We start from the raw sequence: 22052 nt of genomic DNA, 5'->3' as shown, positions 1-22052 counted from the left end.
CATTGCACAGGCAACGAGTCACTCACCGTTCTCCCCTCTGCCCCAGGCAAAGACCTCCCCTTCGTTGGAAACGGCGAGGATGTGCGATGCGCCGCAGGCAACCTGCGTGATCTCGTAACCCAGTAGGGCCTCCACGATCTTAGGCTGCGGTGAGCACAGGAAGGACGGCTCAGCTTTGCCAGCCAGGCCCACTCGGGGCCCCACAAATAGGGACACAGCCCATCTATGATCCCAGCCTGACCCAGCCACTAGATGGCCATTTTGCCAGTGGCCAGGATGGATCTCCTCCGGCCAGGAACGCTTTTATGCAGCCTCGCCTTAACCCAGCCTTTCTAGACTTTTTTACCGCTGAGAAACCCCTGAAACATTCTGCAGGCTCCGAGAAACCACAGGAGTGGCGCGATTGGGCAGAATATGGTTGGGGAAGCAGAGGTGTGGACATGCCCACCAGGGACCCTCCCCTTCCCACCCCCTCCAGGCCCTTGGCCACTTTGGGAAAGAGCCAACATAAACCTATATGGTCAAATCACCCACAAGTGTTTAACAGATTTTAAAAATTAATTAACTCCCACCCATTCAGGATCCCTTTCAGGGCTGTCAAGAAACCCTGGTTGAGAAAGTCTGCCTTAACTAACATGGCTTTGTGTGAGCTGTCGGCCAGTCCTGGCTCCTGCGCTCCAATAGACAAGGAACTCCCACCTTCTTGACACCAGCTCCCCAGTCCTGGCATGAGCAGAGAAGGCCAAAGCGCTGCCCTAGAGGCCTCTAGTAGAGTCCCTTTTCAGCACAGCCAGGAGTAGCCACTGGGTCCACCGTCTTGCAGCTAGCGAGGGGTGCCACGCAACCCGCTTGGAAAGAAAACGTGGCCTGTCGCGAAGTGCAGAAGCCACTGCAAGGCTGGGAGTGCCTGCACAGCTCTGGGAGGACCTGAACTGTGGCCAAAAGGAAGCCACAAAGCAGTCCAGCCCAGGGCATGCCACTGACTGCTGAAAGGAGCCGCTGGCAGAGCGGGCAGAACTGGGCCCGGCTGGCAAAGAGCAGAGTCAGAGGTTGGATTCCCCGCTTTCGACGCACGAGCCAGGCCTCCTTTCTTACCCCCTGCCATGGGCCCAGCATGCCAAAGCTTCCCTCTCAGTTGAAGAAACCCCACAAGGCTTGGCCTCCAGGCCCGACCAACCTGGCTGACGTCCACAAACGTCTCGTGCCCCAAGCAGCCGCTGCTCCCGCTGCCGAAGGTCAGGACGATTCCTCGGTCTGTGGGTGCAAAGGAGAGCCGGTGGGGCTTCTCTGTGAGCACAGCCGCCTGGCCGCCTCCCTCTGCTGTGCCTCCATGACCACGAGCTCAAGCAGGACCCGCAGCCGGGGGACTTAGCCGGCCCACAGGCTCCCTGGCCTCCACAGGGTCCCGAGGCTCATTCATTCTCCCCTCCGAGACCCCGTTTTGCAGACAGCTGTCCCAAACTCTGCAAAATCAAGGCGTTGGAGCGAGAGCATTTCATCCTCAGGGAAAGGCGTGCTTCCAAGCTTCCTTGTGACAATGGGAATTAAAAAAATAAAACCCCTCGTGCTCTCTTTAAAAAAGAAATGTCGCTCTGTTTAATTAATTAATTAGAGAGCCAGTTTGGTGTAATGGTTAGGAGTGCGGACTTCTAATCTGGCATGCCGGGTTCGATTCAGCGCTCCCCCACATGCAGCCAGCTGGGTGACCTTGGGCTCACCACGGCACTGATAAAACTGTTCTGACCAGGCAGTGATATCAGGGCTCTCTCAGCCTCACCCACCTCACAGGGTGTCTGTTGTGGGGAGAGGAAAGGGAAGGCGACTGTAAGCCGCTTTGAGCCTCCTTCGGGTAGGGAAAAGCGGCATATAAGAACCAACTCTTCTTCTTCTTCTTCTAATTCCCCCCCACTCCTGGACTAGCTGACTCATGGTGGGTTGCCATAAAAATCCCTGCGGTAAAATATAAAAACCCCAAGTCTTAAAATAAAACAACGGCAGCCATCCAGGCCCCGAGCCCCACCACCACCACACAGGCCCCCGCCATATCCTGCGCCTTGGGGGGGATAAGCAGCGAGTGCGGCATTTAGTGCGGCAATACGCCTTCTCAGGAGCACGATTTGTGTGCACCGCTTGGCAAGCCTAGGGGTATGCACGCCTCCACCAGGGCCTGCTGGAAATGCGAGCGCGCAAACCAAGTGCACTCTCTGAAGAGCTACGCCGGGATGCACCTGGCAGGGGCTCCATTCGACCTCCCATGTGCAGCCACCCTCTGGGTGTCCCAGCAATGGCAAATGGTCCCTTGCCCCGGGCGTACCTGTCAAGCAAGCTGTGAAGAGGTCCCCGCAGGCAACGTGCTTGATGGTCACCCCGGACTGGCCCTCCAGGAAACGGCACACGAGGTGAGGCTGCAGCTGCTCCGTGGCTCCAGGGAGTGAGGGCCCCACAGCAGCGCCGATGGGGGGAGGCTTAAAGGGGGGGGGGAGAGAGACATTGTAGCTGGGCGAATGGTTACCCAATCGTGATGAGAGCTCACTTTGAGCCAGATATGGACTCTGTACCAAGGCTAAGCTTTGAAATGTCCGGAAGAGGCACGAGAAAGCATGTCCCCGGAGATGCACATCACCTTGGCACCCTAGGGTTGTTCCCACAGACTTGGAATTGCAGGCTCACAGGCCACAAGGTGTGATCGTGAGCACCCCTCTGTTTAGTCAGCTGCCCTTTCCCTTCCCTCTTGTCTGCCTTTGGGAAGCAAACAGGCCCCCGACCCCTTTCACAGGGGCCTTTGGTGCCCTCTCACCTCCCACATGATCAGCCTCCCCGATTTGGTCACGCCCGCCTTCTGGGTCCTGCCGGTGGCCACCTGCACCACTTCCGTGTTCAGCAGAGGCAGGAGGAGAGGAGTGGTGATCCCGCCCCCCCAGGCGTAGACTGAAGATGGGGCCGGAGGGATGCTGGGCCGGCCTGACTGGGCTCGGGCTCCTGAAGCAGAGAGAAAGTGCCGTCAGGGGCGTGTGGGGCGTGCCAAAGGGGGAGAAGGGAGCTCCCCCTTTATGGGCAGTGGGAGGGCCTTGAGGCTCCAGGAGGGGGTGCACCCCAAAGATGGAACAATCAGGGCCAAGGTCCCAGCTGGCCTCTCCCATCCAACACCCCAGCCTTACCCCTGACTCTAGCGCTGGCAGCTCGCCCTCCAGCCCTGCCGTGAGCCACTGGTGGCATGGTGGCCAACGGTTTCTCCGGCCTGTGGAAAGAAATGAGAGGATCTCTGACCACGAAGCAGTCTAGCGATGCAAGAGGGCAGGACTAAGCAGAGCCGTGGCACTTGCCTGCGCATCCGGACACTGCCCACATCCGTGTACAGGTTCAACAGGGGACGGATGCAGATGGCCTCGGCCATGATCTCGTTCAGCGGGGGCCGCTTGGAAGGGTCCAGGTTGAGCATGTTGAGGATGAGCTGCCGCAATTCGGGGCTGTAACGGTCGGAGATGGGCGCAAACGTCCCACTCATGATCTTCAGCACTAAGGCTGGCAGGTTCTAGGCAGGAGAACGCAAGGGAAACTGTGTTGGGCCGGGCTGATCGTTCATCCAGTCCAGCATTCTGTGTCACACAGGGGCCAGAACTCCAGAAGCCCTCCCACTGTTGCCTCCCAAGCAACACAAAGACAGAGCATTACTGCCCAGGACACAGTGTTCCATCTAAAACAGGGGTAGTCAAACTGCGGCCCTCCAGATGTCCATGGACTACAATTCCCAGGAGCCCCTGCCAGCATTTGCTGGCAGGGGCTCCTGGGAATTGTAGTCCATGGACATCTGGAGGGCCACATTTTGACTACCCCTGATCTATACTTTGTGGCTCATAGCCACTCATGAACCTCTCCTCAAGATGTTTATCCAGGCCCCTAAGGAAACTATCTTTGCTTGTAGCTGCCACCGCTTCCTGTGGCCGTCAAACAGTTTGACGCAACAGCAGCACTCTCAGAATTTGAATATATTTTATTTCAAAAAAATTCTGTGGGGGGGAAAGTGGCACTGCTGAAACCTTCCGGACAATCGTCAGCTGGCCAGAGAAGGCCAAACTGCACAGGCCTGGTCTGAGAGTGACCCGGCAAACAGGATTCTTATGGATCGCAGCTCAGACAGCGCGCTTGAGTCAACCCACCCCTCTGACTGGCTCCTTACCGCGGCTTCAAAGGCCCTCTTCAAGCTGGCCAGCTCGTACAGCACACAGCCCAGGGCCCAGATGTCACTCTTCTGGTTATACGGCTTGCCCTCACACAGCTCCGGAGAGATGTAGCATGGGGTGCCCACGACCTAGGACCATGAGCAAAGGCATATTGGAACACAGGGCAGGTTGAGGGGTGGGTACAAAATTCGGGGCATGAAGGAGGCAAAGACACTGGTTCTAAGCTCCTATCCAAAAGCACAATGGTTCTCCCCAGATTAACCCTCAATATTCCAGATCTTAGGGGCTAGAGTCAGAGAGAAGAAGAAGAGTTGGTTCTTATATGCTGCTTTTCTCTACCCAAAAGAGTCTCAAAGCAGCTTACAGTCGCCTTCCCTTTCCTCTCCCCACAACAGACTCCCTGTGGGGTAGGTGAGGCTGAGAGAACGCTGATATTGCTGCTCAGTCAGAACAGCTTTATCAATGCTGTGGCGAGCCCAAGGTCACCTAGCTGGCTGCAGGCAGGGGAGTGCAGAATCGCACCTGGCTCACTAGATTAGAAATCCACACTCCTAACCACTTTACCAAGATGGCCATAGCAAAGAGATTTGGATTATTCGAGGACCTTGATGTTGGAAAGCCCAAATCACTGAACCACCAGACTCAGAAGACATTGGTTACTCACCTCAACTAGGGTGGCCAGCCAGATGGGGCAAAGCCCACGCCAAGGTTAAGTGCGGCCACCTGGACCTGAATCACATGAGTGACATCATGGAGTGCAGGATCTGCTATAGGTTTTGAGATGCAGATGGAGGTGTGGGAAGACTCACCCTTTTGAACAAGGTTCAGGGTAAATTAAAAAAAACAGTCTGGAAGAATGGGTGGGTGGGGATTTTCCCCCTCCACTGCCAATTTTCCTAAATGAATCTTTAGAAGTAGATTTCCCCCCTTTAGAACAATACACAGCTTCATTTTCCCAGTGCTTAATTTTTTAATGGAAATATTTCTGAAACGGTCTTTGTCAAAGTTAGCAGAAATAAATGATGCCACTGCTAATGCAACATGAGGCAAAGTTGGGCAGCTTCACAAGTTGTAATTTCTATTTTTCTGGTGATTATCCCTAGGAATTATTGATTTGTAAAGAGGAGGGGAACCGAATTCCCATGGAATTCCCATGGACATCTGGAGAGCCACTGTCTGGCCACCCCTGTAAACTTGCCACTTAGCTACTGCAGCTGACAGACATGAGTTAATCCCCTTAGAAATAACTCTCAGGTGCCCTTTAAATGTCAACCCAGAGCATCCAACCACATGGTCTCTGGCTCAAGGAAGTTTCGGTCACAATAACCTTCCCAGCCTCTTTGTTGTTACGGGTATCTCAGCCTAACAAAGCCGCCCCCGCAGGTATTTCATCTTCAGCGTATCGCACACGAGCTGGGAGAATATCAAAACAAACACCTGTCTTGCTTCGGTCTTCCCCTCCTTGGTGGGATGCCAATTCTGGGGAAAGACCGGAGGGTTCCTGCCTCACAAACAACCGCTTCAAGCCATGGAAAACTGCCCACCGTGTAGGCTTTGCTCTTGCTGCAGAGAATCTTAGAAATGCCGAAGTCGCCGATCTTGACAATCATGTGGTGCTTGTCCAGCAGGATGTTCTGGGTCTTGAGGTCCCGGTGGAGGATCTGCTTGGTGTGGACATGATGCAGGGCCAGTAAGATCTGCACAAAGAAGTGTAGGATGGTCTCCTCGTCCAGGAGGGAGTTGCCGCGTTTGTGGATAAATTCTGCCAAGGTACCACCTGGAGGGCAGGTACAAAAGGAGAGTGTAGGGAGAGCAGAGCAGACTGGCCTTCATTTGTCTTCCACCAAATGGCCATAGGATAACTGACAAAGACTGTTGTCCCCCCCCCCCCCCCAAAAAAAAGAGCCCTCCAGGTGCCTCCAGGTTCAGTTTCCTGGCAGGCAAAGGTTCAATTGGTTGTAAAAACCGAAGAACTGCCCTGCAGGATCAGCTCTAAGTCTCTCTGGTCGTGAACTGTGTCCCACCAGTAAACAGCCAAACTAGGGATGCCAGCCTCCAGGAGGGACCTGGGGATCCCCTGGAATTATAGCTCATTTCCAGGAGACAGAGGTCAGTTCCCCTGGAGAAAATGGCTGCTTTTGAAGGGTGGACTCCATAGCATTCTACTCCACGGAGGTCCCTCCCTGCCCCAAATCCCACCCCCTCCTGCCTCCTCCCCCAAAGTCTCCAGGTATTTCCCAACCCCGAACTGGCAATCTTAAACCAACGCCTCTGGAAATCCCACTAGTCATTTTTGCCATGGCCATTATCTTGCACCTCAACTCTGGAAATGTAAAGCCACCAAGGAAAAAGGTCCTTTTAAAAGGCTGGAAATAATTTCAAGAGACACCACTCCCTTTGTCAGAAATTCTTGTGGTCTCTAAGCTGCAACTGGGCTCGAACCTGGTTGTTCTGCCGCAGACCAAAATGAAACCATGCCCCCTTTGAAACTAAAATACGTCCTTCAACCTGTGGCCAGTCAGTTCAGTTGGACAACACTAAGTCTGGCCTTTTGGGGGAAGAGAGGGCATGCATGGTTCCTCCTTCTTCACTCTCCTTCACACCTTCTGTGGCTTCATAAACCAGTCATTCAACCTACACTGCAAGGCAGGACTGTACCACTATAAGCAAACCACCAATGCAATCAACAGAGTGGAGATGGGGAGGTGGTAGCCCTTCCTAACCTTCAATATGGCAGTCAGTCAAACAGGCCCTCCTTTTGAGAGCAACTAGCCTACTGAAGAGCCATGCAGTTCAATTTAACAGCCGGGGGGGGGGGAATGGAACAAAGATAACTGTTCCTTTTGGAGCAGTGGTCCCCAACCTGCGGGCCGCGGCCCGGCGCCGGGCCACAAAGGCCATGGCGCCGGGCTGCGGCTCCCTCTCCCCGCCCCCCCACAGTAAAAAACTTCCCAGGCCGCAAGCTTGCGGCCCGGGAAGCTACTTACTGCGGTAGGGCGGGGAGAGGGAATCAGGGCCGGGCCGCGGCTCGCGGGAGCGGCCGGGCGCGGCCGGGCGTGGCTCGCGGGCGTGGGCGCGGCCCGAAGCGTGGGCGTGGCCCAATGCCCTGCCGGTCCCCAGCCTAATAAAGGTTGGGGACCACTGTTTTGGAGGACTCGGGAACACTTAAAAGAAAAAACCTTGTGAAATATTGGAATGAGCGAACCACTTTTAAAGAAAAAGATTGACAATCAAAATGTGAAGTGTGGCATTTTGTATGGAAGACAATCTATTCTACAGCACTGGATGATAATAACTCCATATATTCTGTAGACACATACAATGTACTTTCAAGGAAATGTTTACTGTTTAAATGTGAATAATTTGGGCAACAGTTACAATGCTCTAATGGGTTGAATTATAGAAGCAGTCAGTGTTTTTGTTCAAATGATGCACCTTTTGTTTACCTTTTCCACCTTCACTTCTTATTTTCTCTTGCCTCTCATTTTCTCTTACACTCTCAACTACTGAGCATATTTGCAATTTTCCCTGAAGCAAAGTAAGGCATCTATACTTTTACATGTCAGAAATACATCAAATACAATTATATGTGCCAAGTTATAAATGATGCATGTTATGTTCTTATAGCAATAAAACATATTTAGGTTAGAAAGTAAGAGCCTCTTGTGGCGCAGAGTGGTAAGGCAGCAGTCTGAAAGCTTTGCCCATGAGGCTGGGAGTTCGATCCCAGCAGCAGGCTCAAGGTTGACTCAGCCTTCCATCCTTCGAGGTCGGTAAAATGAGGACCCAGCTTGCTGGGGGGTAAAACGGTAATGACTGGGGAAGGCACTGTCAAACCACCCTGTATTGAGTCTGCCATGAAAACGCTGGAGGGCGTCACCCCAAGGGTCAGACATGACCCAGTGCTTGCACAGGGGATACCTTTACCTTTACCTTTACCTTTAGGTTGGAAAGGAAAGTCAGCATTTTGAAATTTGCTGCTGCTTGTTTGTATTAGGGCTGATCCTGCGTTGAGCAGGATCTAGACTAGATGGCCTGTATGGCCCCTTCCAACTCTATGATTCTATGATTCTATTAATAGTGAGGGAATTCCCCCTGTGGCTTCAAAAATCTCCAAAAATTGTATATCTTGACATATCCCATCCAGACACTGAAGGGAAGCAGCTGGCCACGAAGGGGTAAACACCCTCAGTAGCTGGCAAAGAGGCAGCCTCTCTCCAAAGCAAACAAGCTGAACCTGTTTTGCAGGGGGAATCTGCCTCGAGGCCTTGGTGGTCTGGAAAAACTCTTGCAACCCAGCAGTACCCCAAACACGCTTGTCTTTCCAAACAACGCAGAGGTCAGCAAATTCCAACTTTTCGTTGCTCAGCAGTGAAAGCCAGAACCGCTTTGCGGTTGCAATCAAGGGCGGGAGGAAAACAGCAGTGAAGGAAAGCGAAAAAAGCCCAACCTGAAAAGTGACCCAGCTGTACCCACAAGGCTCTGTGAACAATGGCATTCTTTCCTGTCACAAGGAGCCCAGGTGTTGCTAGGAAGCCACATAGGCTAGGAAGATCTCTTGACGTGGGGGGGGAGGGACAGAGAAGGAAGTAGGACAGTCAGGGAGGGTGGTAATTCTCAATAATACACAAACCTTGTGGCCAAAACATAGGGCACTGATTAGTACATATCAGGAAAAGCTAGCATGCACAACCCTCTGGGCAGTCCGGAGGGGCTGTAGGAGAAGACGATACAAATCACAAAAAGAAGCCAATTGAATGGCAGCATTGGAATCTCAGGTGAATTCAGACAACGGCTTGACAATTGGTTACAGTAGGATAAAGCCCTGTGCTTCTCTCCTGCTTTCCTGGCTTTCTGACATGACTGCTGATGGGTGGTAATCCTCATTGTTCTGCGGGGAAAGTGTTCCTAGTCCTCAAGGGCTGTACTGAAAGCTGCTTTTGTTCCTTATTATAATGAAGTGCTCTTATCAAAACTCTCAGTATGCTTGTCTTTTGATTGAGTAAAAACAAAGAAGAGGAAAAAAAGGAGCAAAGACCCATGAAATCCCAGTAGCCAGATAGGGGTTTTCATTGTTGCCAAAGGCCTACAGACCCCCTTCCCCTGGTAAGAGAACTGTGCAGACTTCTTTTATACACATCTTTTATGCAAGGCACAGAATTCTAGCCTCACAGCCTCATCTCCCTCATTTCCTTGTGTCTTCTCTTGTACTGATTTTGGACGGTCAACAACTGAAGGCAGGGACCATCTCTGATAACATGGTCCATGCAGAGGCCTGGCCTCAGAGAACAAATACCAAATATTCTTGCTATCATCATTAGAATACGCAGTTCAATCTACACTTTGAATTAGAATTGTTTGGGGGTACTGCCAAAGTTGCCCTCCTGTCACTCTTGACTTACCTGAAAATGAGATTAAACAGTTTAGTAGTCATTAAGGTACACTAGACTTCCTCCACTGTAGGCAAACCGCCTCACCTGGGGCATACTCCATGGCAATCATGAGGGCTTTGTCCTCCAGAAAGTTCTCATAGTACTCGATGACATGTGGGTGATGAAGCAGCTTCAGCACCTGGCATTCATTCTGGGCTGCCAGTCGCTCATCTTTGGTCATCTGCTCCACGGGGATCTGTTTCAGGATCACCAGCTTCTGGTCCATTTTACGCCGGCAGAGGTGCACAATCCTGTGGGATGGGCAGAAAGCAGGTCAGTGTCACCCGAATTAATGAAACTGACTTATACGGAGTCAGACCATTGCTCCATCCGGGTCTTTCCTGCTTCCTGAGATCCCTAAATGGGAGACGGAATCTCTGTGACTCAGCAGACGGAGCCATATCAAACTGACACCGTGGACTCATTAGGCAGCACCTTGGACAACTATTCCTCAGACTCATTTTTCCATCTGTGAAATGATGAATTTTATTTATTTTAGATTTTCACACCGCCCTTCCATACAGCTCTGGGCGGTTTACGTATAACATCATATAACATATAACGTGATTTTTACATCGAATATTGCAGCAAATATAACAAATATTTATATAACAATATATAACAACAAATGTAACAATCATAACATGTCAACCAGAACAATATTTAACAGGAACATTGACACAGGTTTGGGTTGGTCAGATTCTTTGGTCATGGGAGGGGATGTCTGGGGGGGGGGCAGTGGTTTTTTGGGGGTTAGTTGGCCTCAAGAAAATGCCTGGAGGAGGAGCTCCCTTTTGCAAGCCCTGTGAGAGTTCGGACAGGGCCCTGGTCTCTTCAGGGAGCTTGTTCCACCAGGTGGGGGCCAGGACCAAGAAGGCTCTGGCCCTTGTTGAGGTCCAATGCCAGAATACCCTCACAAGGCAAAAGCAGCATACAAAGAACAAATGTTCATAGACAGGAAAAGACTCCTCTGTCCCATAAGATGATAAAGATATCTGACAGTTTGGAAAGCATAACTTGTGGGAAATTCCAGAGTGTCTGCTTGTAAGTCTGTAGTAACACAAACAAATTGAAGGTCTCTGGCATCTTACGGTTTAACGACACCCAAAACCTTATGCTAGAATTTTTAGAATGTTTTATCCCCTAAGGTGCCACAATCTGTGATTTGAGAAATTTACTCATCTATATTGATAGGTTTTCCAGAACTCAGATGGAAAATGTTGATTCCATAAGCAGAGCAGGATCTAATCTAGCATACTTGCTTTGACTTATCCTTAGTAGAAGAAGAAGAAGAAGAAGAAGAAGAGTTGGTTCTTATATGCCGCTTTTCCCTACCCGAAGGAGGCTCAAAGCGGCTTACAGTCGCCTTCACATTCCTCTCCCCACAACAGACACCCTGTGGGGTGGGTGAGGCTGAGAGAGCCCTGATATCACTGCTCGGTCAGAACAATTTTATCAGTGCCGTGGCGAGCCCAAGGTCACCCAGCTGGATGCATGTGGGGGAGCGCAGAATCGAACCCGGCTCGCCAGATTAGAAGTCCGCACTCCTAACCACTACACCAAACTGGCTCTCAAAACAAAACAAACAAAAACTTGTTAAAAGTGCCTCATGTTAATTTTATATCCCAGTGAACGGAAAATGGCAGTGAAATATCCAGTAAGTAGAAAAAAACAAATTGAGTGTTGTAAAACTGTTACATCCAAATAAATGCAAAGCTTTATGTGCAAATTAATTTATTGGAATAATCAGCCATAACTGTGAAGATGCTAAGCTTGACTAATATTGTATCAGCAGTGGTGTCCATTCAATTATTAATTTTAACGAAACCACCTTTAGGAGTGAAATTGCTTCAGCGGGGAAAACTAAACTACGGAAAGATTTTCATTAGTACATTTTCTGTCCCACATCTATGTTCACATGTGGGGAGGGGGGGGATGAAAAGTCAGTGGGGTTTAGAAGTGAAGCAGTATTTGGGGAAGATACGAGAGCCTCTCTCGCACCAGCCTTAACTAAGGTTGCCAACTCTGGGTCGGGAACTACCTGGAGACCTTTGGGGTGGAGCCAGGGAGTGGGTGGGATTTAGGGCAGGGAGGGACCAGAGGAGTATAATGCTAAGGAGCGGAGGACTTCTCACCCGAATGCCCCTCTCCCCACTACCCGGATACGCTCGTATTTCTCCATCGGGCTTTCTTTTCCTCGACTAGGCCGCGGCTACCGGGGTCCCGCGTCACCTAGGAGACGCTTCCGGGATTGGGTACGGCGGCCGACAAGACTCATTTCTCGCGCGCACCCAGAGACCCGTTTCTTTGACGGCGTTGAAAGTGTTCCTCGTTTGCTTTTCAGCTTCAGGAGGTGACTTCAACCGTCGTTAGGACCGACGAGCAAAAACAAAGCAAAATGCCCTTAAGACATGAAGACAACTGGGGGGTGGGGGTGACAGTGAAGGAAAATGAGTTTATTTAGATTTTGTGCCCGCCCACCAGCCTGGCACAAAATTTAAATAAATAAAATAAGGCTGGAGCTGCAGGCGACCTTATGGAAGCAAGGCGCTAGTGCTTTCATTGTTCCTCGAAAGCCGCCGGAAAGAGATTAATTAGCCAATTAAAAAATAAATGGATAAAGATAAAACACATTGTTGAAACAGAGGCAGCAACAATAAACGGAAAAAGCAGCAGTGCAAAGGGAAATTCCAGTAGAGGTCACTAAAACGTCTCTAAAATATAATATGAGGATGAGGATAATGATAATACCACCACCACCAAGGGTTGTGTATGTGGGCTCTAATGGTGCTCATAAGCAAACATCTCAGAAAGAACCTGGAACTACCAAGCAATATATCAATCAGCAGAATTGGCTTGTTTTAATAATGCCGCTTCCCACACGGAAGGCCCTGAAGGTGACTAAAAGCAGTATAAACAATTGGCTTGAAACAGCAGAATAAAACAGTTGTATTAAAAAGAGCAGTCGTGACCGAGATGTCTCTAGGTGACACAACGGCAGCAATAACAGAATATTTCTTAGTCTCTGCAGAATGGCAACAATAATATTAAAATGTGATTCATATAACAAGCAGGAAAGAGAAAACAAGCCGTTGTTCTAACGTAAGTCGGGGGAAGGTCAGATAAAAACCTGAGAGTAGGGTGATATACAGGATTTGCCCAAGGTCAAAAAACAAGTTTAGCTTCTAAAATGAGAAGTCTTGGTGTGCGTGCTGGTTTGGAAGCCCATTCCATCATTTCAGAGACAATATGGAATGTGCCTTATTTTTAAACTCATGAACTTACATGAGTTCTTCAGCAAAATAATTAGGGTTGCTAACCTCCCTCTGGTGACAGGAAAACTGGGATTAGTACTGAACACATAAAATATGAAAAAGATCGGGTTTTAATACCCTGCTTTTCACTACCAAATGGAGTCTCACAGTGGCCTTTCCTTCCTCACTCCACAATAGACACACCCTGTGAGGTAGGTGAGGCTGAAAGAGTCCTGACATTACTACTCTGTGAGAACAGCGCTATCAGGGCTGTGACTGGTCCAAGGCCACCCAGCTGGCTACATGTGACGGAGCAGGAAGTCAAACATGGCTCACCAGATTAGAAGATGCTATTTTTAACCACCATACCACTACAGTTTAATTTTGCAAGAAAAGCATGGAAGAATTTGTGTTTAATTAAAACTGGGTGGTAATCCATTTCCAATATAGAGGGTTACCAACCTCTATGGCTGAAGATCTGGGATTACAACTGAGCTCTTGATGACATAAATCTGTTCACTTGGAGAAAATAGCCACTTTGGAAGGTGGAGCCTGTGACATTATATCCACTGAAGTCCCTCCCCCCCTTCCCAAACCTCACCCTCAAGCCCCAGTCCCCAAAACTTCAGGTGCTTCCCAATTCAGAGCTGGCAACTCTCCAGCAGCACATGTTCAAGCAAGTAAATTAAAACTGTCCCAGTGTTGTGTCTTGTGGTAGTTTAAGAGGCCTGACTATGGCATGGAAGCAGCAGGTGTTCCTTCATTGTACAGAAGCACACAGGCACATTGTATTCAAACCACAGCTCTCAGGGCTAATGGCAGTTACAGGATCATGGATTTACCTCATCCTTTTTAAAAGCCACATAAGCTCATGACTTTCCACAGCCTAAAAGGGAGTGACTCACTTTCTCAAACACAGAAACTTTGTGTGGATAAATCAGTATGTATGTTTTTTTTTGGGGGGGGGGAGTAAACATGCAGAGGAGGACTCCTTAACAAAGCCCTAGGATAGCTGATGTTTCTTTTTAAACAAAACACTGTTTGCAAGCAGGTAAGTACCAGGAACTTGTAAAGACCCAGAAGTCTCTGAACTGTGCAAATTGATTCAGGTGGGCAGCCGTGTTGGTCTCAAGTAGCAGAATAAAATTTGGGTCCAGTGCCACTTTTAATACCAACACAATTGTATTCAAGGTATGAGCTTTTGTCTGCATGCACACTTCCTCAGACAATGAAATACACATGAAAGCTCATACTTTGAAGTAAGCTTTGTTGGTCTTAGAAGTCCCATTGGATTCCAGTTTTGTTCTGCTACTTCAGACCAACACGGCTGCCCACCTGAACCCATCTGAAGAAGCGTGCATGTGCATGAAAACTCACATCTCACAGAAAACTTTGTTGGGTCTTAAAGGTGCCAGTGGACTCAAATTTTGTTCGGAAACCAAGCACAGGGCCGAAGATCTCTCCAGAGAGCGGTGTATAGATTTCCTTTTCCGACAAAGCCCAGGAAGACTTTACAGATTTTCAAAAAGATGTTTTGAGAAGTCATGCCAGCTGGCTCTCCTGGGAAGCACATTCCCCCAGAGGGAGGGTACACAGCGGCACTGTCTTTTGGAAAGAGCGTGGATCGTCGGGAGCCTTACTCTGATAACAGGGTTTGCAGTCAAAACATGTGAGGGCAAGCAGTCAAGAGCTGTGGGTGGACGGCAGGAGCAAAGTCTATCTGTGGCTGTACACAAGGACATCAAGAAGAAAATTATTCTCTGAAAGCCGACTTTTCTCGACAAAGTAACTCTAGAGGGAAATGCCAGAGACATATCAAGTGGACAGAGCAGGGTGTGACTCACGAAAGCTCGTATTGAAATAAATGTGGTTATCCTTTTAAAAGTTAAAAGTCCCACTGCACTTTTGTTTTATTTCACTATGACAAACAGTCATGGTTGCCAAACTCCAGGTGGCGGCCGGAGAGCTACTGGGATTACAACCGATCCCCAGGTGACAAGAGATTAGCGTCTGTGGCGAAAATGGCCACTTTGAAAGCTGGACTCTTTGGCATTGCATGGCCTTCCACACAGGTAGTTTCATTAGTTCTCTCCAAAACATTGCTAAAGCTTCGACCCCCACCCCCCAAAAGCCTAGACACCATGGAAGGAAAATCCATGGGGACTTTCAGGTGCTCACAGACTCCTCACTTGGTTTTGCTGCAACAGCCTAACTCAGAGAGACCAGCTGCCATCTCCAACTCTTGACCAGAGGCAGGAAGGGAAGCAGAAGAGGGCAAGGGACTGATAAGGATGCTGATTTTTAAAATTCTGCTTTCCGGAGATTTGTGACCGTGGGATCAGAAATGGTAAGAGGGAGACGGCCAGAACGAGAGGCACAAGCCACTAAGAAGGACTTCTACTGGGGACTCCAGGTGGCCAATAGAAGCCAAAAGGTCCATGTGAGTCTGGCTACCTAAATAATGTAGAAAATATAGTGTATTTTTTGACAAGAAGATATTAGTTAACAATGTAACGAGTACCTAGACAAATATGAACCGTCAGCATGGCTCAAGTGAGCCAATAAATACATAGCCAACAGATAAGACAGTCATAAACAATCCAGAGAAGGATAACGGAACGTTAACACATCGACCCCAGTTTGCCAGCCAAATGCAATACACGGTGTGGCTGCCTTATCTTCTCCTAGCAAAACAGTGTTCAGGGAGTATTCACACCCAACAGGCATTTTGCCCAGCATCTGGCTCCTTCAAAGGGCAGACTAAGATTGTAAATCTGTAAAAGTCTAGGAATCAACAAAAGAGGCTTCTAATGTTGTGGGAATTTGTACCACCATCTTGTTATTATTGCTAATTGTAAATGTTAGCTTTTAATTGTTTTTATTGTTACTGTTTTTACTTGTAAACAGCCTCGGGTCGACTTTGTTGGAGCGAGGCAGGATATAAATCTAAAAATAAACAAGTAAATACAAAAGAAACCTCAGCAGGTCACAATTCTTCCAGGGGACAGAAATCAGTTTCCTTGGAGAAAATGGCCACTTCAGAAGGTAGACTCTGCGGGATTAGACCCATTGAAGTCCCCCCCACCCCCAAATTCAGGTGTTTCCCAATCCAGAGCTGGCAGCGTACGTCCAAGAAGTGACAGAGATCAGTTCCCCTGGAGAAAATGGCTGCTTTACAGGGTGAACTAGGGATGCCAGTCTCCAGGTAGGGCCTGGGGATCCCCTGGAATTACAATTGATCTCCAGACTGCGAAGATCAATTTCCCCGGAGAAAATTGCTGCTCTGCAATTATATCCAGATGAGGTCCCTCCCGTCCCCAGGCTCTACCTCCAAAATCCCCAGGAATTTCCCAACCCACAGTTGGCAACCAGACACCTCCTCAATATGCTATACTCTGCCCCTGCTCCCCCTCCTTTCCATGCAGCCTGCGTGGGAGAATTTCTGGTGTTTGGGGATGGGTGGAGATCTGGGTTAATCTTAGGCCAGGCCGCCCTGCCTGCTTGCACCAAGGGAGTTATCCCTGGGATAACTCTAGACAATGGCAAGCCACAGGAGCCTGACCTGGGCCACAGCAGAGTTGGGCAGGGCAGGGGAGGAATGTGGCTCAAGCGGGAGACCAACTGAATCTGGTTCCAAGAACATGAAACAATGCATGAATGGGCACGTCCCCCTTTTGTCAACAACCCCCCCCCCCGCCGGCTGCCAATCAAGAGTGAGTTAGATAGTTGTCTCTTCAGCTTTATAGTTTCTTTACCAACCTCTGGTGGAATTCGGTCAGCTACTGAGCTTGAGCAGAGACTGCAAAGGGAAGCCAAGAACAAAACAACTTGGGATGGGGACCGACCAGAATGGGGTTGGAGAAAAGTTTTGGGGAGACCATGGACTCCAAAAAGATAAACAAGTGGGCTCTAGAACAAATCAAGTCTGAATTCACCCTAGAAGCTAAATTGACTAAATTACAGTACTTTGGTCACATTGTGAGAAGATGAGAGTCACTGGAAAAGTTGATGGTAGCAGGAAAAGAGGAAGACCCAAACAAAGGAAGCCACAGCCTTCTGTTTAAAAGACCTGAGCGAGGACATTGTTAATGAAAGGATGTTTTAGAGGTTATTAATTCACAGAGTTGCCCTAAGCCAGAAGTGGCTTGACAGCACACACACACACAACCAGAATAGCACACAACACTGCAATGTCATCAGCTATGCTTTCTGGGCATTATGTGGGAATTCAGTTCTGGAAGGTATCCCCCACTACGTTTTGGCCCATTCCTTGTACCTAGAGACAAATTCCTTGCCAAGGTAATACCCAGTTCGTATTGTCTCTCTGATTCTGACAAATTAACCTCTCCATTATCAGATACTGATTCCTGCGTCTTCATATAAGATGGGACTTTTTGCTCTGGCTGCCAGGAAGATCCAGGAAGTGCTTTTAATGAGAGCTACCACCAATCCAAAATGTTGATTGTATATATCTTACTGGGACACATCCTGTTTTATTCTGCTGATTTTATGCATCGTGCTGAGCAATACTGTTTTAAAAAGGTAAAGGTAAAGGTCTCCCCTGTGCAAGCACTGAGTCATGTCTGAGCCTTGGGGTGACGCCCTCTAGCGTTTTCATGGCAGACTCAATACGGGGTGGTTTGCCAGTGCCTTCCCCAGTCATTACCGTTTACCCCCCAGCAAGCTGGGTACTCATTTTACTGACCTCAGAAGGATGGAAGGCTGAGTCAACCTTGAGCCGGCAGCTGGGATTGAACTCCCAGCCTCATGGGCAGAGCTTTCAGACTGCATGTCTGCTGCCATACCACTCTGTGCCACAAGAGGCTCTTAATACTGTTTTACTTTTATTAATTTTTGTTTCATCAAGGTCTTAACCTACATACAATAAATATAACACTACTGGAAAACACACAACCCTATGCAAGCTTTCAAGTGCTCCAGAAGCTTGCGGGACGCTCCCAGTAAAGTAGAACATGTGGCAAGATTGAAGGAGCATTCTAGAGAATACAATCCACAACGTTCTGCATTATTTGGGCAAGTCCCACTTAAAGCAGAGCTTCTCCTTGCTATACCCACTCTTATGCAGGCAAAGAGAGGCAACAATTCCATGGTCCTTGCAGCCAAGCTGAGAGTCTGACGATAGCCATGTGCGGATGCTGCCACCAAGTGTCACAGGACAAAACCTTCCCATCTGAAGCTCCGATTCTGCGCAACTAAGAGACCTGAAAAGGGGGGGGGTAGGGGCAGCAGCTACTCTGCAGATTTTTTAAGGCAAGGGAAAGTGGCAATCCATTGTGCTGCCCGTGGCCAAAAATAAAAAGGAACGTAAGAAAAAGAGCTTTTGTGAGTCACTGCTCACTTCTTCAGGGGTAAGCCTGCCCAATTTTGGCTGTCAGAAGAGAGACAGAGAGACCGCACAAAAGAATATCAAAGGGATCATTGTACCTGAAGACATCAGCAGTGACTCACAAAAGCGCCTCCCTGATACAGATTTTGTAGTTTTATAGTTTTTAGGGTGCTACCGGGCTCCTGCTCTTTTCTGCTGCTACAGACAGAATCACGTGGCTACCGGCTGATCTTTCTCCATGGAAGAAAAAGAGGCAGCCTCTCCTATCTCTGGAGCTCAGCCTGCAAACAAAAGTTTATTGACTTAACAGTTTTCCGTGCTGCCTCTCCAGAACAACGGCACAAGTAAAACTTTCACAAGTGGAAAAATACGGACCAGTTTAATGTCTGAATCAACTTGCTGAAATCTTTCTTACCGGCTTCGAGGTTGAACAGCATCATAATTCACGCTGTCAAATAAGATCTAAATGGCCTCATGTCGCAGCAGGGCATTGTTAATGGCATCTCCAGGACCTGAAATCATCACAAACAGCTGGAGACAAAAAATATCTAATTATATTTTATGGTACATGCAAAAAAAAAAAAAAAAGCTTCTGGCTGACTGGGAGGAATATCTCCCCTAAATCTCTATTAGGAAGAAAAGAGTCTAATAAATATTTTAAATGGAATAAATACATTTGCGTAACTTTGTGGGCCCCATTTATGGTAGCGACGTGTTATTCCCCCTCCCTGGCAAACAGTGGCTTCTTGTGGCCATTCCCAGTCAAGAAAATAACAGAGGAACTTTTTAAATATACAGTGTCCCCTTCTTGCTAAGACTTAAGGCGGATTACAAATAAATGTGATGTAAAAAAAATGCAAGGCTTACAAGATGGATCATAATCAGTGCAGAATCAGAACTGCAAAAATTAGAAGACTATGCAGTAAATATAATACATGCAATATGTGCAACAGATTTCAACCACATTCCCTTTCTGACAATGCTGCCCCAAACTATTCCAATCCTACATATTCTTCCTACCCTCCTCAGGCAGGCTGCTCCATCAGATGGGAGCCATAGATGAAAACTGATATAGGCAGTTGTTGATATCCCTTTATAGCAGTGGATCTCAACCTGGGGGGTCAGGACCCCTTTGGGAGTCAAATGACCCTTTTACAGGGGTCGCAGCAGGGGGGGGCATTGCCGCTCCAGCAGCTCCTCCAGTGCAGTGCAGTGCAGTCTCCGGCCAGGCTTTCCAAGTGGCCATGCACCTCGGCAGGACAAGAGGCAGAACTGAACGGAGAAACCCCAGAAAAAAAACAATTTATATACAAACATGAACAATTGATCTTCCATGCCATTGGTCGGTTTGGGTTTAATTTCTGTGAAAGAACCCTTGCATAATTTTCTGGCTGGGGGTCCCCACCACATGAGGAACTGTATTAAAGGGTCATGGCATTAGGAAGGTTGAGAGCCACTGCTTTATAGGATGGCACCTTCAGAGGGGTTTGCGAGATGAGATGAGCAGTCGTGGTGAACAAGAGGAGAAGTGGTCTTGCAGAGGTGGTAAAAGTAGGAGCCACCTTAGAGGTGAGAGAAAATAGAACGCGTCTCTCCCCCTCCCCCAGGAGAAATAACTTGCTTTGCCAGCAAGAATGCTGAGTCCAGTATAACCCCCCCAGCTCTCTATAGTAATTGAGGTGCGGTGATCTATAACAGGTGAAGCCCTATGGATCTCAAGTGTAGAAGAAGAAGAAGAAGAAAGGTGGTTGGTTCTTATATGCCGCTTTTCTCTACCCGAAGGAGTCTCAAAGCGGCTTACAGTCGCCTTCCCTTTCTTCTCCCCACAACAGACACCTTGTGAGGTGGGTGAGGCTGAGAGAGCCCTGATATCACTGCTTGGCCAGAACAGTTTTATCAGTGCCATGGGGAGCCCAAGGTCACCCAGATGGCTGCATGTGGGGGGATGCAGAATCAAACCTGGCATGCCAGATTAGAAGTCCGCACTCCTAACCACTACACCAAACCGGCTCAAGCAGTCTAGCCTCAAGTGTACCATGGCATGAATTAATTACTATGGTCAAACAACACTTTTTTCCCCATCTGAAATAACATGCTTGACCAAGAATAATGGGGAGACCCAGGACATCTTCCGAAGCTTTCAATTAAGTCAGGGAGGGTCATTGGAAGCCCAGCAGAGGAAGGGGGGGGAGCCATATCCTCCAGGGCATTCCGGATAAGCATCACCTACTTGTCAGGATTCAGTTCCCGCTTGTTTACCTTTAGACATTTAACTACAGCAGCCGAGCACTCCACAGCGCCAGGTGGTCTAGACAAAGGAAAATAACTCTCTGAGTCTCATCCGTAAGGAATAAATTAAACCAATCCCAAGCGTGTCCCTGGATACCCACGTCTGCCTTCAAGGCTCGCAACAGGTAGCCTGGTCCACCTTAGTGAGCACTGATGATGAATCCATGAAACGGCAGCCTTTGGATAAAAATAAATGGATCTGTTCAAAACACCAGCCAAATTATTGCTAAGCCTGAATATTCAATCTATATCAACCCGCCTGCTATAAGAACAGAAGGGGCTACCACAATTTTAAGAGATCCATTATGTTTTTTAAGAGCCTCTTGTGGTGCAGAGTGGTAAGGCAGCAGGCATGCAGTCTGAAAGCTTTGCCCATGAGGCTGGGAGTTTGATCCCAGCAGCCGGCTCAAGGTTGACTCAGCCTTCCATCCTTCCGAGGTCGGTAAAATGAGTACCCAGCTTGCTGGGGGTAAACGGTAATGACTGGGGAAGGCACTGGCAAACCACCCCGTATTGAGTCTGCCAAGAAAACGCTAGAGGGTGTCACCCCAAGGGTCAGACATGACTCAGTGCTTGCACAGGGGATACCTCTACGTATGTTTTTTATTATTATTATTATAGGTCTTCAGTTAGGTCACATGACAGAACTTTAGCCTGCCATGTCCACATGTAGGATGTGCTCTGACTGGGTCAGGATTTGGATGGGAGACCACTGAAAAGCACCAGAGCAGGCAGCAGCAAACCATGTCTGCAGGTCTCTAGCTTTGAAAACCACACCAGGGTCCCAGAAGTCACCTGTGACCTGCTGGCAAAAAACAAACTGGAGAGCTCCCGGAATTACCCTGCCCTCCCCAGGCTCCCCCTTCATAATTGGTGGCTGAGGGTGGGCGTGCGGTTGCCAGTCTCCAGTCGGTGGCTGGAAAGCTCCCAGGATTACCCTGGCTTCCCCCTCCAAAACTGACAGCTAAGGGTGGGCGTGTGGTTGCCAATCTCCAGTCGGTGGCTGGAGAGCTCCCGGGATTACCCTGCCCTCCCCAGGGACCACTTCCAAAATCAGTGGCTGAGGATGTGCCTGTGGTTGCCAGCCTCCAGTCAGTTGCTGGAGGGCTCTTGAGATTACCCTGGCTTCCCCCTCCAAAACTGACAGCTAAGGGTGGGCGTGTGGTTGCCAGTCTCCAGTCGGTGGCTGGATAGCTCCCGGGATAACCCTGCCCTCCCCAGGCACCACTTCCAAAATCTCCAGCAGTTTCCAACCCTATAGACTCCCCAATCGGGGGCTGCCCCTCCAGCCCCTCCGCTAGCACAGAATCTTCCGCGGTGTCCTCTGCCGGGTCGTCTGGAGACCCCTCTTTTAAAGGTGCGGGGCCGGGAAGCCCCCCGCGGGCGGTGCTCCGACGCCTCCCGCGGCTCCCCGTCCCGTCCCCCCTGGCCGCCCGCCTGCGTGCCTGCCTTGCGGCGGGGAGTTCCGCGGGTGATCCCGCGCGGCGGCCGGGGAGAGAGGGAGGGGGGGCGGGAGGCGCGGCCAACGGCGCTGCCCGGGCGGCCGTCG

The 22052-nt window shown here is 49.3% G+C and overlaps 1 protein-coding gene across 4 annotated transcripts in view; it reads right to left on the bottom strand.

The window, feature by feature from the left end:
- Positions 1–22052, bottom strand: part of NEK8 (NIMA related kinase 8) — a 28325-nt gene extending 6273 nt beyond the window's left edge. The window contains exons 1-12 of one of the 4 annotated variants that reach the window (XM_077311118.1): positions 20605–22052; positions 20474–20522; positions 18630–18745; positions 9659–9864; positions 5726–5958; positions 4178–4309; positions 3324–3532; positions 3159–3238; positions 2798–2979; positions 2315–2465; positions 1178–1254; positions 27–144 (exon numbers count right to left, since the gene is read on the bottom strand). In XM_077311118.1, coding sequence (XP_077167233.1) covers positions 27–144; positions 1178–1254; positions 2315–2465; positions 2798–2979; positions 3159–3238; positions 3324–3532; positions 4178–4309; positions 5726–5958; positions 9659–9839 — 1363 coding nt within the window. In that variant the 5' untranslated portion in view covers positions 9840–9864; positions 18630–18745; positions 20474–20522; positions 20605–22052. Of the gene's footprint in view, positions 1–26; positions 145–1177; positions 1255–2314; positions 2466–2797; positions 2980–3158; positions 3239–3323; positions 3533–4177; positions 4310–5725; positions 5959–9583; positions 9865–11748; positions 11975–18629; positions 18746–20473; positions 20523–20604 lie in introns of those variants that run through there. The other 3 variants (XM_077311116.1, XM_077311117.1, XM_077311119.1) reach the window with 3 other exon arrangements.

Source organism: Paroedura picta, chromosome 15, assembly GCF_049243985.1.
Source record: "Paroedura picta isolate Pp20150507F chromosome 15, Ppicta_v3.0, whole genome shotgun sequence".
NCBI lineage: Eukaryota > Metazoa > Chordata > Lepidosauria > Squamata > Gekkonidae > Paroedura > Paroedura picta.
This window is presented reverse-complemented; position numbering and strand designations above follow the sequence as displayed.